Below are 16,460 nucleotides of genomic sequence, written 5' to 3'. Positions count from 1 at the left end.
TGTATCTATCCATATTTGTCTATCTATCAATCTATAAATTATTTCTCTCTCTCTTCTCTCTCTCTCTCCCCGCACGGCAACAGAGGGAGGAGGATTGAGTGAGAGGGGAGGAGAGAGGGAGGAAAGGGGAGGAGTCATTTCAATGCACATGGCCTGAGAGAGAGAGAGAGAGAGAGAATGATCCTCAATGAAAACACATAAATATTAACGCACACACACACACACCAAGAAGGACACACTGATAAATGCTAAATCACGGGAAACAAAGCACACGCACACACACACACACACCAAGGAAGACACTGATAAATGCTAAATCACGAGAAACAAAACACACACACACACACACACACACACACACACCAAGAAGGACACACTGATAAATGCTAAATCACGGGAAACAAAGCACGCACACACACACACACACACACACACACACACACACACACACACACACACACACACACACACACACACACACACACACCGGACATACCCTAAAAGTGAACCAAACGCAGTGGGATTACTTTTGCCTCTGACTAACAAGGGATTACAGGATTTATTGGCTCCTTAATGTAATAAAATGTAACTAAATATTAATAAATAAGTGCAAATTTATGTAAAATGTAACAAAACAGATAGTGGAAGAAAATGTAATCAGTACTCTATAGTAAATGTAATGCCATGAAATATAAGCGTAATACATCTAATAAGTTACTTTATATAATTACAAATATGACAAACTGTACTAAATGTAATAATAAGGAAAATAAGTGCAATATATTTTTAACACAAAGAAAACGTAACATGGAATCAACATAAAAATACCAAAAATAATTGTAATATATTTAGGTATAGATAAAAAAAAATGTAGAATAAAAAAATATAATAAACTCTCCCCAAATAAAGTAATAAATGAGATAGAGAGTGAGAAACAGGTAATAACACACAATAAACATAAATTCTGCAGTCTTCAAAAGGTGAGACAGGTGTGAGGGATTGATTACCCGCCAGGTGAGGTAAGAAGTAGATTTACAGTATTAACTTTATTATTATTATTATTACTACTACTACAATTATTACTATTATTACAATTATTACTATTACAACTATTTTGATTATTATTATTATTTCTGTCACTACTTATTGCTTATCTTTCCGTTGCAGGTGGCTTTACATTGAGTGACCAGCCAAATGGTTTCCTGTAAGCCGAGAAACCATTTACAACGCTTGGTGGTAACCATATAACCAAACCATACGTGCTCCCTACGTATCAAGTGGGTTGGTGGAGGGTTAGTGCCCCTCCCTGTAAAACGAATAACTCAGAGTCAAAAGGCCACCCCATACGGGATTATGGTGTCTGGCAATAGATAGATAGATTATTATAACTATTATTATTATTATTATTATTATTACCTCCAGACGATTAAATTCATTTATGTAATTAAAGATGTTTAGGTCATAAGTAAACCCCCCAGCTCAAGAAAATCTTCACAGCTGAATCGTCTGGAGGAGGGAAGAGGAAAATATCAGGTGACGTGGTGGTTGTGGTGGTGGTGGTGGGTGTGGTGAGATGCTTGTGTGAGGTGACGGGGTTCCAGGCACAGATGTATTTCTTCATTCTTGTTTATGCTTGATTCTCTCTCCCTCCCTCCCTCCCTCTCTCTCTCTCTGTTGTAATATATTCCTGTGTCTCCAAGATTTTACTGTTATACTCTCTCTCTCTCTCTCTCTCTCTCTCTCTCTCTCTCTCTCTCCACAGTTACCCTCCTCCCGTGCGTCTTATTCTTGTTACTTATTTTGTTTATCAGCCACGAAGGGCGGAGGGACAATGGCCCGGGTAACTCCCCCAATAAAAAAATACATAAACAAATAATTAATTCCTCGTAACTCTGATGCTTCTGTATAATGGTGTAAACTCTTCGCACGTCCCTCCAGTAATGACAAGAATTAATTACAAGACCTTAAGTTATATTACAGGAAGGAAAAATATGAGAATCCACAATCTACCCACGCACAGTCCTCTTGCAAAAAAAAAAAAATATATATATATATAGAGTAAAAATAACAATAATAATATAATATAATAATAATAATAATAATAATAATAATAAAATAAATACATCTACGATGGGGCTTCAATCGTAAATGCGTTTGAAAATTCCCAAAAGGCGCCACCTACCCTACGAACGCAGCGACATTCAAATATACTGTAAACTATCCCCATGCCTTTTGTCTGTGTCGTAGTGGTTAGAGGCACAGGGAGGTGACGGAGTTCAAAACAACAGGGATTAAAATTATTACCAAGGTCGGAAAACAGCGCGTGGAGGAGCATATAGCCTGCATTCCATCACTATTTCTGTTAGCAACGTGCCTGACGAGAAACACACGGGAAATATGAGGCTTGTAGATGTGAGTGTATGGTGTATGTATCTATCTTTGTGTGTATGGTGTATGTGTATCCATGTGTGTGTGTGTGTGTGTGTGTGTGTGTGGATGTGGACGTATGCCTGTGTGTGTGTCTGGCTTCAATGTTTACAGTGGATGGACTGTGTGACCCTTAGCAGGTTGGTGCGGACGGGCAAGTACCAGCCCCTCCCCCACCCCAACTCTCTTTCCTCTCTCTCTCGTCTAGGCACATATTCATCTTCTTTTATAACTGCAGTATTTTCATTCCTTCCTCACTGTAGTCTAAACACACACACACACACACACTCTATCTCTCTCAAGCAGTAGTTACTTCCTCAACCCTTATCCATTTAATTATTCAGTACCAGTGCAGCATCTCTCTCCCTCTCGTACCAAATAACCTTCCCTCCCCTCTCTTCCTATTGCAGCCTCCCTCCTCTTCCTCTTCCCCTTCCCTTCCCCTCTCCTTTCTCTCTCTTTCTCTTTAAACGTTGCATTTGCGCCACTCCCTCTCTTCCTCCCTCCCTCTTTTCTTACCCTCCCTCCCTCCCCCACGTCCCTCCCTCCTTCCCTTCCTCCCTCCCTCGCCACTCCCTCCGTTCCTTACTATCCTTGTCTTTGACTCACAGAAATTACTTAACATCTTTTTTTCTCTAACTTGTTCTAAAGCCGCTATCCCTCCGTCTTGAATGCTGACTAGTGGCAAGAATTTAACGCTACAATACGATGCTAGTCACGAAGAAGTGCTACGGGAAGTAAAGACACAGTACCTTCCTATCACTGAGCTGCGTGAAATAAGCTGCAAAAGGACGAGAATATGGGCCAAGTTAAGGTGAAAGGAGTTATCTATCGCCAGACGCCCTAATCCCGTAAGGGTTGGCCACAAACAAATCGCCTCCATGTCGCCCTGTCCCCCGCCATTTCACTGCCCTGCTCCCAGCTCACACACCCCTCTCATATACCTCTCCATCTCATCCTACCGTAATAACAACCTTGAAAGAACTAATATACCGTATGTGTTACAGTTTGTTTTCTTTTGTACTCCTTTGAATTCCTATGTGTTTCTTTGAACTCCCTCTCACCAGTTCCTCTCTTCCGTCTTCTCTCCGTCCTTCCTATCTTCCCTCCCTCCCTCCCCTTTTTCTCGCTTCCTCTCACTCCCTTACCTCTTCCCCCCCTCCCCCCCGTCTCTCTCCCCTGCTCCTCCTCCTCCTCCTCACTTCCCCTCCTCTCATTCCTTTCTTGTACTATCATGCCTCTTTCTCTCATTCTTTTACACTAAATTCTCTCTCTTACTATCATCCCTCTCTCATTCCTGTTTATACCTTCTCTCTCTCTCTCTCTCATACTGTCATCCCTCTCTCATTCCTGTTTAAACCATCTCTCGCTCTCTCTCGCTCTCTCTCCATTTCCCGGCTGTTGCTAGGCCAGGGGTATATACCACTCACTTTATTTTCACTCGCTGTTATGATCTCCCTCACCTCTCTCTCTCTCACACACACACACACACACACACACACACACACACACACACACACACACACACACGCACGCACGCACGCACACGCACATTTTTTTGAAAGTATATGAATCATGCTTTACTGCTTTATTTCTTTGATATTAATTTAGTCACAACTGGAAGTGGTATTTCTCTCTCTCTCTTTCTCTCTCACTCTCTCTCTCTCCACGTTCCTTTCTTCTCTCTCACTTTATCTTCCCCCTCCCTCTCCCTCTCTCCCTATCGGGGTGTGAGATAGGCCGCTTGGCAACTGATACGAGAGGGGAGGAAGAAACAAGATAGTGAGAGAGAGAGAGAGAGACGGGATGAGGGGGTGGGGAGGAATAAGGAGAGGGAAGAAGGGAGGGATGAGTGAAAAAAAAGGGAGGGAGGGAGGGAAGGAGGGAGAGAGAAAGGAGGAAAACACATCAGGTTACCTCCATGGCAACAGAGGCTGGAGGGAAAAATGGAGGAACGTGGAGAGAAACCAAGGGAATATAGAAGGGCCTGGATCTCTCTCTCCACCTATTTCTATTATGTATGTATGTATGTATGTGTATGTATGTGTGTATGCATGTATGAATGAATGTGTGTGCCTATCTGAATAAAAACTGGAAAAAAGTACGAAAAAAGCAATACAGCATAAACTACGTCACCGCACGAAGGCGTACACACACACACACACACACACATACACACACACACAATGACAACTTCAAGGTCCGTGCGTCTGCCTTATCCCTTTTTGAGATATTTTCAGACCGTGCTGAAGTTTGTTTTGTGGTCCCTGCTCCTCAGCGATTTATTTTCCAGCACAGCACCATATGACGTAATTCCGTCCTACATTCTACTTAACTTCAGCACATTTTGGACAACTGGGGGGGGGGTGAAAATGACCCTACGCATCAGTATCACGAGAGGATATTGAGTAATTACGAATAAGTCGCTAAGGAAAAGGTGCTAAGGCCCTCAAAAATTACTTACAACGCGAATCTATGAGTTATCTAAGAAGATGGCATTATAGAGGGGGGTGGTGGTGGTGGTGGTAGTATTAGTTGTAGTAGTAGTAGTAGTAGTAGTGGTAGTAGTAGCAGTAATAATAATAATAACAATAATAATAGTAGTAGTAGTAGCTCTAGGGTCAAATGAACGTGAACCCAGTGGACTGCAGGCTGAAGTTCCCCTCCTGCAGTCCCCCATTCTCCTTTCGGGGACGGGACGGGTGCTGAGACCAGTGCATAGCCCAGCAGTGCGCCATCCAGGGTATCAGTACCACCACGTGAAGGCGCCCCTCTCCACAACCATTATTTGAGGTAGAAATATAATACCTGAGCAGAATACCTATAATTTTTTTTTTTTCAGATGTTATTATTCACATTTTTTTTCTCATATGTTTACTTATCTATAACCTCTTTTACTATATATTTTTTCCTTACACTCTTTCCCCCGCTCGCTCACTTTATCCAACCTATTATTGATCTATATTATCACATTCTTTTATTTTTTTTATAACTTATTTCACTAGCTCCTCTTTCATTTCCTTATTATTTTTTCTTTTTTGTATCACTTACCTATATTTTTATCGTTCTTTTATTCTTACATTTTCCATTATATATATATATATATATATATATATATATATATATATATATATATATATATATATATTTCTTTTGGAAGGGAGCATATTCTTTAACTCCTTGTATTTTCAGTTTTGCTCACTCGATCACTTTCCCCTCATTGTTTATTAAAAGCGTAACCCATTTTCTCAAACTTTCTCACTTCCCGCTTATTAATATTTCAGCCATTCCTTCCCATTTCCTCTTTATTGACTTTCACATACTTTCTCGCATTCACTTCTGCCTCGCCTCCCGGATCTCCCTTCGGTACTTATGCACCATCAATCCGAAATCCACACACACGAACGCCACCAAAACAAACGCGAGCAGCACGCCAGGCAGCCACCTCGTCCCGACACCGGAGCTGGCTTCGGTTTCCCGCGCCTCCTCCTCGTCGGCGTCGCTCAGCTGGTTCCCCTCAGCCAGTACACCGAAAACGGACAGGTTCTCCTTCCGCCTGAAGTACCAGAGGCCCAGCGACGTTCGAGAGGCTTCGTTCATGGCTTTCATCTGGGACAGCGGTGGAAAACAACTCGTAGCCAACTTCTCGACGAAAATATTAGAAAAACTGAACAATGAACTTAATCTACTGGCTTATTTTAAACTTTCTAACCTTACCATAGATACTGATTTGAATATTTTTGAGCAACTATCGATTAAATAACGCCCCAACTTCTCGACGAAAATATTACAGAAAAATTGAACAGTGAACCGAATTTACTGGCGCACTTTCAACTTTCTAACCTTACCATAGCTACTGATTTGAATATTTTTGGTCAACTATCGGTTAACGTCCACATAATTATATATGGATGTATTCTTTATATTTCAAGACATGATAACAATTTCCCAGCCTCCATCAAGCTCAAATTAAAGTAAACAATGCATTATCGAGAAATGGGATACAATTTTGTGTACTTACGAAAATAATGAAGAAAAAAGGAAAATGCAATTGCACAGTATCATCGAAAACCGGGATGCAATTGTAAAAAAAGAAAAAGAAAGAAAGAAAGGGTGGGCATGTAATTGCTTTCAGTTCACCGATACAATAAAACAATCTCAAAGTCACACAAACAACTCCAAAATAAACAGGTCACATAAACAAAAATATAAACAAGCCAGACCTCCAAAATAAACAGGTCACAAACAAAATAAACAACCCACAACTCCATAATAAACAGGTCACACAAACAAGTCCAAAATAAACAGGTCACACAAACAAGTCCAAAATAAACAGGTCACATAAACAGCTCCAAAATAAACAAACCAGAACTCCAGAGACAAACAACCCGCAAATCAACGAGCCATATATATTCAAAAATCAACACAAGCAACCCCAAAATAAACAACACAAAGCAAGGAAATCATTTCTGAGAGAGAGAGAGAGAGAGAGAGAGAGAGAGAGAGAGAGAGAGAATGGAAGAACACTAGAAGCCTATACAATTATACAAACCCCCAAAATAAGCAAGTAAACAAGGCAAATCAATAAATAAACAAGCCACAAACAAGGTGACCCTCTCTTAACCCCTTCTGCACAATGACGCACTCTGCACAAAGAAAAGGTGAGAGGGAGGGCGCCTTCACGGGGTGGCACTGATATAGGCTGGTGGTGGTGCTGCTGCCCGGTATTACACACACACAAAATAATAATAATAATAATAATAATTCCCCCCAAAAGCAATGGAGGACCGCTAGGTAAATATGGTCAGCAGTCCACCGAGTTCACGTTCAGAGGAGCCCGGGGTTACTATTACTACTACTACTACTACTACACTACTATTACTACACTGATGCTACTACTATCACTACTACTATTACTACTACACTACTACTACTACTAATACTACCGGGACTGCATTTTTTATACTCATCAGCATCTCAAAATGCGTGGTTTGGTCTTCATTAACCTTTTAGCTGACAGAGATCCTTCCTAATTGTGAATAATGTCATCTGGAGGTAGAAATAATACAGAAAAAAGTCACCTGCTTCAGTGGGTTGAAACTAAATTATTATTATTATTATTTATTATTATTTATTCGTTTGTTTTTCCTTCCTGTATTCTATTAAAAAAAAAGTGTCCTACAGTGGCAAGCACTAAGAACAACTAGTGCCATGGTGATCGGAAGAAAGCAAACTGTTATCCACCCTGAGACACGTGGATGCCAAATACAACGGCATGCAACAGAGAGGCGCGAGGAAAAGTCTGGAGGTTTGGTTACGTAAAGCAAGGAAGTAAACAAAATGGTAAAGCATGCAAGTCAAGCAAACAAGTAAAGCAAAACGAGTATAAACTATGAAAGTAAACAAAGAAAGTGAAGCCTGACGTGACCCCCCCACCTTGAGGCATGCGTAGCGCTGGAAGGCGGTGGAGCAGTCCTTAGGGTGGTACAGGTGGAACAACCCAGGGTCCAGGGATCTGTGAGTGGGTGGATGAGTCAGTGGATGGGTGGGGCTAGTCAGTGGATGGGTGGGGCGAGTCAGTGTGGGCAAGCAGTGTATGGGTGGGGCGAGCGAGTCAGTGGATGGGTAGATAGATTGACAGAGAGGCAGACTGACTGATGCACAGGACTGATAGCAGATAGATTGATAGATGGACAGACGGACTGATAAGCGATATAACTGGGATGGTGCAGGTGGAATGGCCCACGTGGATTGATAACATTACATGGATTTATAGACCAATGTAGACTACTTTGGCTAAAATACAGTTGCAGACAGACAGATAAACATATTGATGAACTGGCAAATTAGGTGATAAAATAATTCACTGACTCAGATAAAATTAATGACTGCTTAGGCGTGACAAAGTGATTAACTGAATGGCTGACGTAGTTCTGAGATACAGGTGGCCAACTCTGCTCCGTACTACCGCTCACACAACCACCAACACCATTATAGCCCGTCTTTTCTCAACTAACCCCTTTTGGCTCTGCTGATGGGCTAACTGGTCAGACTGGAGGGTTGATCTGACTAGTAACCAAGGAGCTTCATACCTACCTCATAAGTATGGCCCACAGAAGTTCATGCAATTAGTATTTCAGCATCAGATCAAGTTCCTCACCAGATTAATATCATCAGCATCATCCGGACCTCTTTTCCCACCCTTGGGCACGGTGAGGAGTAGCAACGTCCAGACAACCCAAATTTGCCTACTCCAAAGGGCCACACTTTCATTCACTCATCATTAAAGCCCCCGGAATCCTGGCTCTATCTGATACGTCAAAAACATTCACCACGTTCTGTAACTTCACATAAACGTATCCGATAGAGTCAATATTCATGTTATAAAATTGGCCCAATTCCCTCGGGTGAGAACAAAGCTGCACAAGTCAGGACCAGCGGCTCACCTGATAACCTTGTATGCGCCGTGCCTGACCACCTGCTTGAGGAACCTTATGTCTTCCCCTCCCCAGCCATCTCGGGTCACCTCAAACCCCCTCAGCCCTAAGAAGTCACTGCGGTACACACACACCATACCTGAAGGAGGAAGACGGGGGTGGTGAGAAGGAACAGTGGTGGTGGTGGTGGTGGTGGTGGTGGTGGTGGTGGTGGTGGTGATGATGATGATGATGATGATGATGATGATGATGAGGGCGCACACACACCATACCTGAAGGAGGAAGACGGGGGTGGTGAGAAGGAACGGTGATGATGATGATTATGACGATGATGGTAGTGGTGGTGCTGCTAAGTGAATATACAGTCATTCTTCTGTAAGTTTAATTTGTTGTTGTTGTTGATGATGATGATGATAATAATGATGATGATATGCTGAAAGAATATGAACTGTCATTCTTCTATATGTTTAACTTGATGATGATATGAATGATGATAATTTTGCTTCCTCAACTTGCACCTCTCTCTCTATCTCTCTCTCTCTCTCTCTCACCGTGGCCCCAGAGTCTCCAGTATCCGTGGTCATCCTGTACTGTGAGCTGCTGGAGGGGGGGCGGTACGTTGTGCTTGTGCAGGGCGTACACGAAAGAGGGGTTGTACAGGGAGAACACCACTGGCATGTACACCTGTAGGAGAGAGTACAATGTAACAGATGGAGTTATTTTACACGAATGGAGGATTGAACACGAATGCTCGGTTATAGAGTAGATTTTTTTAATAGGGTGTACCTGTTCTTATTTTTGCTCCTGTACACGAATGCAGGACTGTACAACACGAAAGCCTGACTATAGAAAGTATTTGTTTTGTTACTGTACACGATGCAGGGTTGTACAGCCAGAACACCACTTAAATGAACACTTGTGGGATGAGTAAGTGAGAGTGGGAGTTGTTATGATTGTTCGTGTACGTGTGTGCTGTGTTGTAGGGCTGTTGTTCTTGCTGCTCTCCTTGTTACTGTACACAAAAGATGGCTTGTACACTAAGACCACCACTAGCATGTACTGTACACTTGGGGAGGGCGAGGGGCAAGTACAATGGGGGTCATCGTTGTGAAGGGGTGTATGTGTTGCCGTATGTACGAGAGAGAGAGAGAGAGGCAGGAGGGTGAGAGGGGGCTGGAGGGTGGGAGGGAGAGAGAATTACCATATTGAATGTGTTAGCGTAAACTAGAACAAACCAGATCTACACCTATAGTGGGGGACAAAAACTCGCCTAGTATTTCACCTCTTCTATTCTTCCTCTTGTGGTTAATATTCCTGAGCTGAGAGGGACTTGGTGTGTTTCTCTGCCTATAAATGATTTTCTCTGATATGATGCATTGCAGAGGAAAGTGACGGACAAGCCCCAAGTGTGAAAGAGATGCAGTGGAAGAGTTAGGAAACTTTTGCGTCTGACTGTTGGTTCGTGGCGGGCAATAAATAAAAATGAGAGAGAGAGAGAGAGAGAGAGAGAGAGAGAGAGAGAGAGAAAGAGAGAGAGAGAGAGAGAGAGAGAGAGAGAGAGAGAGAGAATGATTACCCAATTTCCTTATCAATATCCTGGTCTGTTCGAGAAAACACCAGATCCAACACATTCATACCTCCGCTCTTTATTTCCTTGTACAAAGAATCTCTATCACTCTATACGTATCGCTTATCATCGCCCTTATCTGTTGCATCACCCCTTGCCACCGCCTGATAACACGAGGGTGAGGTGTAGTCAGGGTGACATGAGCTGTACACGCCTTTAGGTATTTGTTCAGTGATAAGAGATAAGGGTGACTGAGGGTGTGTAACTGAGGGATGATGAGAAAATGAACTGATATTGCGGTACTAGAAGGTTATGTGCATGAACTACCTGTCTACCTCTATCCTGTATAACTATCTATCTATTAATATATCCAGCCATTTGTCTACCTGTCTATCTATCTATCCATCCATTTATCTATCTACCTATCTGTTTGTATAATCATCTTGACACTCCCGCCTAAAGACGGGGCAAGGTAGAATCCAGATCAAAGGCGAGAGGACGTAAAAAAAGTGAAGGCCGAGATTTACCAACACCATGCTCGGTTAAACAGGCAACGCAATCATTCACACACCATTCCAGCTCCAGGAATCCAAGAAACAAAACCACACACTAAATAAATAAATAAATAAATGGCTAACCTGATGCCCCCTGACCGGTGTGGCTCGGCAGCGTGTCAGAAACTCCCTTGTAAACAGAACATCGACATCAACAAAGAACAGCACATCTCCCGCCAATTTGGTCTTCTCGGCACCCGCTTGCAGGCCGCGCCCTCTCGAAAATCTTGCTTCATTTCCCTCTCCAGCCTCCTTTTCCAATAATATAAATTCTGTCTGCAAGTTTGGAATGATTTTGGAGGCAGCGTGGATCATGTCCCTGGCGAGAGATGTGAAGGAATCCTGGAAGTAGACGACGCTGAGCCCGACTTCAATGTCCCCGTTTTCTAGGACTTTCTTGAGGTTTTCTATGAACAGCTGGAAATGGGAAACGAGATGCTGAAGCAAAATGGTTATTATTTTTTTTCCCTTAACTGCTAAAACCTTGATCCATTTTTTTTTTTTTGGGGGGGAGGGGATAAAAATTAAGTTCATGGTGCAAACAATTTAAAACGTCCAATTCTTCACTAAAAAAACAGAAGAGATCGGAAGCTGTAATCAGTCACTCGCCCCTGAATGGCATTGAGTGCATATACTCCAATCTCCCTCAGACTTCAATATACCAGCCACGTCCCGTTAGAGCTCCTGACCTACATGGCCACCAGGCGTCCATTTACTAATTATATGGTTACTATTTTACTTATTAAATGGCTTCTAGTCAGTCTGGTTTCTAACACGCAGCACCACATCGTGTGAATGGATGGTATACGCCCCAATCCGTCAGTAAAATTCTACAAATCCCTTAATATATTCAAAACAAAAATAAGCAAATATGGACGCATTTTATTCAACCATAATTCAACTGAAATGAAAAATATATACCATCAATATTTTTGCAATAAATAAGGTTGGTCATATTACTTACATTTGTGCACACGTCACCCAATTTTACTCAAGGTGGCGACAGGTTATTGAAATCAGGTTATAAAATTTCGTCAGCTGATGTGTTACTGAGCTGGTGATAAGAGTGATGGGGATAAGATAGTGACCATTGCAGAGGGCGTGTCAGCTGCACTCCCCAAAGACAACAAGATTTCACCATGGATTTCCTCGTTAGTTATTGCTCATCTGCGTCCTCAAATATCAACTTTATTATTATTATTATTATTATTATTATTGTTTATGATGAACTAAAGCATAATTTTCTCTTGTCTTAAAGCTAATTTAGTACAAGACACACACACACACACACACACACACCTAAGAACGCTCTCTCCTCTCTCTCTCTCTCTCTCTCTCTCTCTCACACACACACACACACACACACACACACACACACACTGTAGGCTCTCTCTCTCTCTCTCTCTCTCTCTCTCTCTCTCTCCACACACACACACACACCTAAGTAGTCTCTCTCTCTCTCTCTCACACACACACACACACACACACACACACACACACCCGCATGACGCAACCGTATAAACACGATCATTACAGGAACACACCAAGCACTTCAGTCAATTACACGTATGGCCTGTATTTTGAAGCCTTGATCTAATACAGTGTTGCGTATAGCGTGTATTTTCAAGTCTTGATCTGATGCAGTGTTGAGATATCTGAGTATAAGACAAAGTATAACATGTATGGAAAGGTTGATGTTAAATAGTTATATAATGTTCAGATGAGCCAAACTACCCCCCCCCCCCGTAGAGAGAGAGAGAGAGAGAGAGAGAGAGAGAGAGAGAGAGAGGAATTTCAGCTAAAGACAATAAATCATTACTAAAGCATATCATTATTTTTTACTGATTTGATTATACTTGAATCACCTAGTATCAAATAATTAACTTCAAATAATAATAATAATAATAATAATAATAGTAAAATAATAACAATAATAAATAATAATAATAAGCAGAATTACGAGTGGATGGTGAGCGCCCCACCTACCACAACAACAACAATAATAATAATAATAATAATAATAATAATAACAACAATAATAACTTACCTGCAAACTCTCAATCCTTCCCTGTAGCGGCATAATCATAATAACGGCGATGTGGTTGTGGTTGTGGTGGTGGTGGTAGAGAATCCTGGGTGTGGTGAAGGGCAGGAGGAGGGTCAGCCTGTCGACCTGACCTGACCTCCCGCACGTGACGTCAGCCTCCACACCCTCCGTAGGCACCGTCCGGTATCTGGAGGAGGAGGAGGAGGAGGAGGAGAGAGGTTAGTTGCATAAAATCATCTCATCATCCATCACAGAAATATATCAATCACTTTAACAATCTATCTATCTATTTATCTATCGTGACAATATTCCCACTTAAAGACACTTTGCCTTTAAAGGACTGGAGGCCGTAAGCAGAGGGAAAGACAGGATGATGCAATTCGGGGGTTGACATTATTCTCTCTCTCTCTCTCTCTCACCTGATCGAGTTACAGTGCTCCCTAGTGTACCGTCCGGGGTGCTTGATGTCCAGGTACTGTACCGCTTTGCTCAGCACCTGTCACGAAGAAGTGCAACGCGAAATAAGGTACAACAGAACGTGAAATAAGGTACTCTACATAAATAAGAAGCAAAAATTGGGTACAAAATAAGGGACAAAAATAAGGTATAAAATAAAGTAAAAAAGGTAAATATGGTACAAAAATAATGTATTTTTTTTAGATAATAAGATACACAAATATGGTACAAAATTATATACAAAAACAAGGTACAAAATAAGGTAAAGTTCAAAATAAGGTAAATAAAAAACAAGGCACAAATAAGGTACAAAAACAAGGTACAAAATAGGATACAAATATAAGGTACAAAATAAGGAAAAGTACAAAAATAAAGATACAAAATAAGATAAAAATAAGGTACAAAAATAAGGTACAAAAGGAACAAAAACAAGGTAGAAAACGGGATAAAAAATAAGGTACAAAATAAGGAAAAGTACAAAAATAAGAAATAAGGTACAAAATAAGAAAAATTACAAGAGAAATAAGGTACAAAATAAGGAAAATTACAAGAGAAATAAGGTACAAAATAAGGAAAATTACAAGAGAAATAAGGTACAAAATAAGGAAAATTACAAGAGAAATAAGGTACGAAATAAGGAAAATTACAAGAGAAATAAGGTACGAAATAATATGGTACAAAAGGACGAAAATCTGTAATATACGATTTTGTCTATAGTTCGTTCACCTTAAGTTGGCAAAGAATTTCGTCCATCTGTAGCTTATTTCCCGTAGCTCAGCGGCAGGACAGGACAATACTACGGCTCTACCTCTTCTCCATAGCACTTCTTCGTGACTAGCAGCATATTCTGGCGTTAATCTACTGTTACAGCTCAGCATTCAAGATGGTGAGATGGCAATTTTTGATCAAGTTAAAGTGAACAGAGCAAAGTTTGAACTCACTCAGCGTTCAAAATGGGGAATGGTGTCTAGTTTGAACTCACTCAGCGTTGAAAATGGGGAACAGAGCCTGGTTTGAACTCACTTGGCGTTCAAAATGGGGAACAGAGCCTAGTTTGAACTCACCTGGCATTCAAGAAAGCGAACTGCCGATGTTACGCCTAGCTGAAGTGAACGGATTTGAACTCCCTAAGCGTTCAACATGGCGGTGTCAAAATTAATCCTTGTGAAATTGAACATAATATTTTTTTTGAACTCACTCGGCGTTCAAAATGGTGGAACGACAAATTGACGCCGCTAAATTTGAACAGAGCGCGATTTGAACTCACCCGGGAGAACATTTCCGCCTCGGCGCGGTGTGGTTTTCGGCTCACCTCACCGTTAATACTACCCTGGTTGGTGTAGACGAGGTGACCGTCGTAGTAGCCGAAGTAGATGTGGTCGAACCTGTAGGGGAAGGAGGGAGGGGGGTTAGTGGAGGGGTGGAGATTTAGTAGCCGAAGTAGATACAGTCGAACCTGTAGCGGGAGGAAGGGCGGTTAGTGGAAGGGTGGAGGGTTAATGAAGCTCCCTAACACCTCGTCCTAAGCGATTTATTTTGACTAGGGGAGTGGAAGGGGGGGTGAGTGGAGGGGTAAAGAGTTGTGGAATCTTCCCTAACACCTATTCCTAAGCGATTTATTTTGCCTAGGGGGATGGAAGGAGAGGTTAATGGATTGGTGGAGGGTTAATGAAGCTCCCTAACACCTCTTTCTAAGCGATTTATTTTGACTAGTGGGTGGACGGAGGGGGGTAAATGGAGTGGTGGAGGGTTAAGGAAGCTCCCTAACACTTCTTCCTTAGCGATTTATTTTGCTTACTACACCTTGCCATCTTATCCTGTAGGGGAATGGAAGGCACCTTAAGATTAGTGAGTTTCTTTCTCTCTCTCTCTCTCTCTCTCTCCTCATACTCACAGCCAATCCCTAATCCTTGGATAGTTAGGATCAGTGTTGACAATCTCTCCTTCCTCCATCTTTCCTCCTTTCTTCCTTCCCTCCTTCCTCCCTCCTTCGCTCCTCCCGGCTCGAGTGAAGGGGTGCCAAGGTAGGGACGTGGCAGTCAGCCCTGTGGAAGGAGATGGAGTTAGAGGATGTGGTAAGGATTAAAGTATTACATGTTTTCTTTCATTGCAAAATTAAAGACAAGGATAACACAATTCGGACGCTCTCCCCCACCCTCTATACTGATGAGAGAGAGAGAGAGAGAGAGAGAGAGAGAGAGAGAGAGAGAGAGAGAGAGAGAGAGAGAGAGTACAAGGCATACCCGTAGAGGAAGCCAGGATCAGGAAGAGGACGTAGGCGCCGGCGCAGAGGAGGGCGATGCGCAGGAGGAGACGCAGAAGGGGAAGGTAGGGCTGCGCCAGGAACCTCACCCTCTGCATGATGGCCGCAACTCTACCCTCAATCATCCCCCGCACTTAACCCTTCCACACCCTCACCCTCTTCGTTGTCTTTCTCATTTTGGTGGACGATTTTGTGGTGGTGGTGGTGGTAGTAGTAGTAGTAGTAGTAGTAGTAGTAGTAGTAGTAGTAGTAGTAGTAGTAGTAGTAGCAGTAGTAGTAGTAGTAGCAACACAGCAAATCAACCACACTGCCTCCTCCACACCTCCCTCACCACACCTTCCACCACAGCCACACCTCACGAAGTAATGGCGGTCAGGTGTGGCGGGGCAGGTGTGCTGATGGACCTGTCACCTTAATCAGTCGCAGGTGTCGACGTCAGGTGTCATGTGTGCCTCACCTGTTAATCTACTTTTTTTTTAATCCCCTTTTTCTTTTTTCATCCATTTCTTCTTTTTTTCATCTATTCTTTTTTTTTTTTCATCCATTTCTCCTCCCTTTTTCATCCATTTCTTCTCCTTTTTCTTTTTCATCCATTTCTTCTCCTTTTTTTTCATCCATTTCTCCTCCCTTTTTCATCCATTTCTTCTCCTTTTTTCATCCATTTCTTTCCTCTTTTTTTCATCCATTTCTTTCCTCTTTTTTTCATCCA

General features: G+C 42.1%; 1 protein-coding gene across 1 annotated transcript; it reads right to left on the bottom strand.

Moving 5' to 3' along the window:
* Positions 1-5,760: 5,760 nt before the first annotated feature.
* Positions 5,761-15,876, bottom strand: LOC145402192 (chondroitin sulfate N-acetylgalactosaminyltransferase 2-like). The gene is made up of 10 exons (XM_080274310.1): positions 15,732-15,876; positions 15,383-15,533; positions 14,756-14,873; positions 13,452-13,528; positions 13,033-13,219; positions 11,070-11,402; positions 9,416-9,548; positions 8,874-9,003; positions 7,864-7,942; positions 5,761-6,036 (listed from the first exon to the last, which is right to left on the bottom strand). Exons 1-10 carry the CDS (start codon positions 15,874-15,876, stop codon positions 5,761-5,763), a joined length of 1,629 nt encoding a protein of 542 aa, XP_080130436.1.
* Between the last annotated feature and the right edge of the window lie 584 nt (positions 15,877-16,460).

The sequence above is a fragment of the Coenobita brevimanus genome, chromosome 57 (genome assembly GCF_032717465.1).
Source record: "Coenobita brevimanus isolate Jiangsu-jjx chromosome 57, ASM3271746v2, whole genome shotgun sequence".
In the NCBI taxonomy this organism is placed as follows: domain Eukaryota; kingdom Metazoa; phylum Arthropoda; class Malacostraca; order Decapoda; family Coenobitidae; genus Coenobita; species Coenobita brevimanus.
Note: the sequence above shows the minus strand (reverse complement) of the source record. Positions and strands in the feature narration are given on the sequence as shown.

Excerpts from the sequence above, each read along its gene's own strand:
- LOC145402192 (XM_080274310.1), bottom strand. The coding sequence starts at position 15,876 with ATGATTGAGGGTAGAGTTGCGGCCATCATGCAGAGGGTGAGGTTCCTG. Across the intron at positions 14,874-15,382 it reads CCAAGGATTAGGGATTGGCT|GTTCGACCACATCTACTTCG; the intron begins GTGAGTATGAGG and ends CTTCCCCTACAG. Across the intron at positions 13,220-13,451 it reads GAGCACTGTAACTCGATCAG|ATACCGGACGGTGCCTACGG; the intron begins GTGAGAGAGAGA and ends CTCCTCCTCCAG.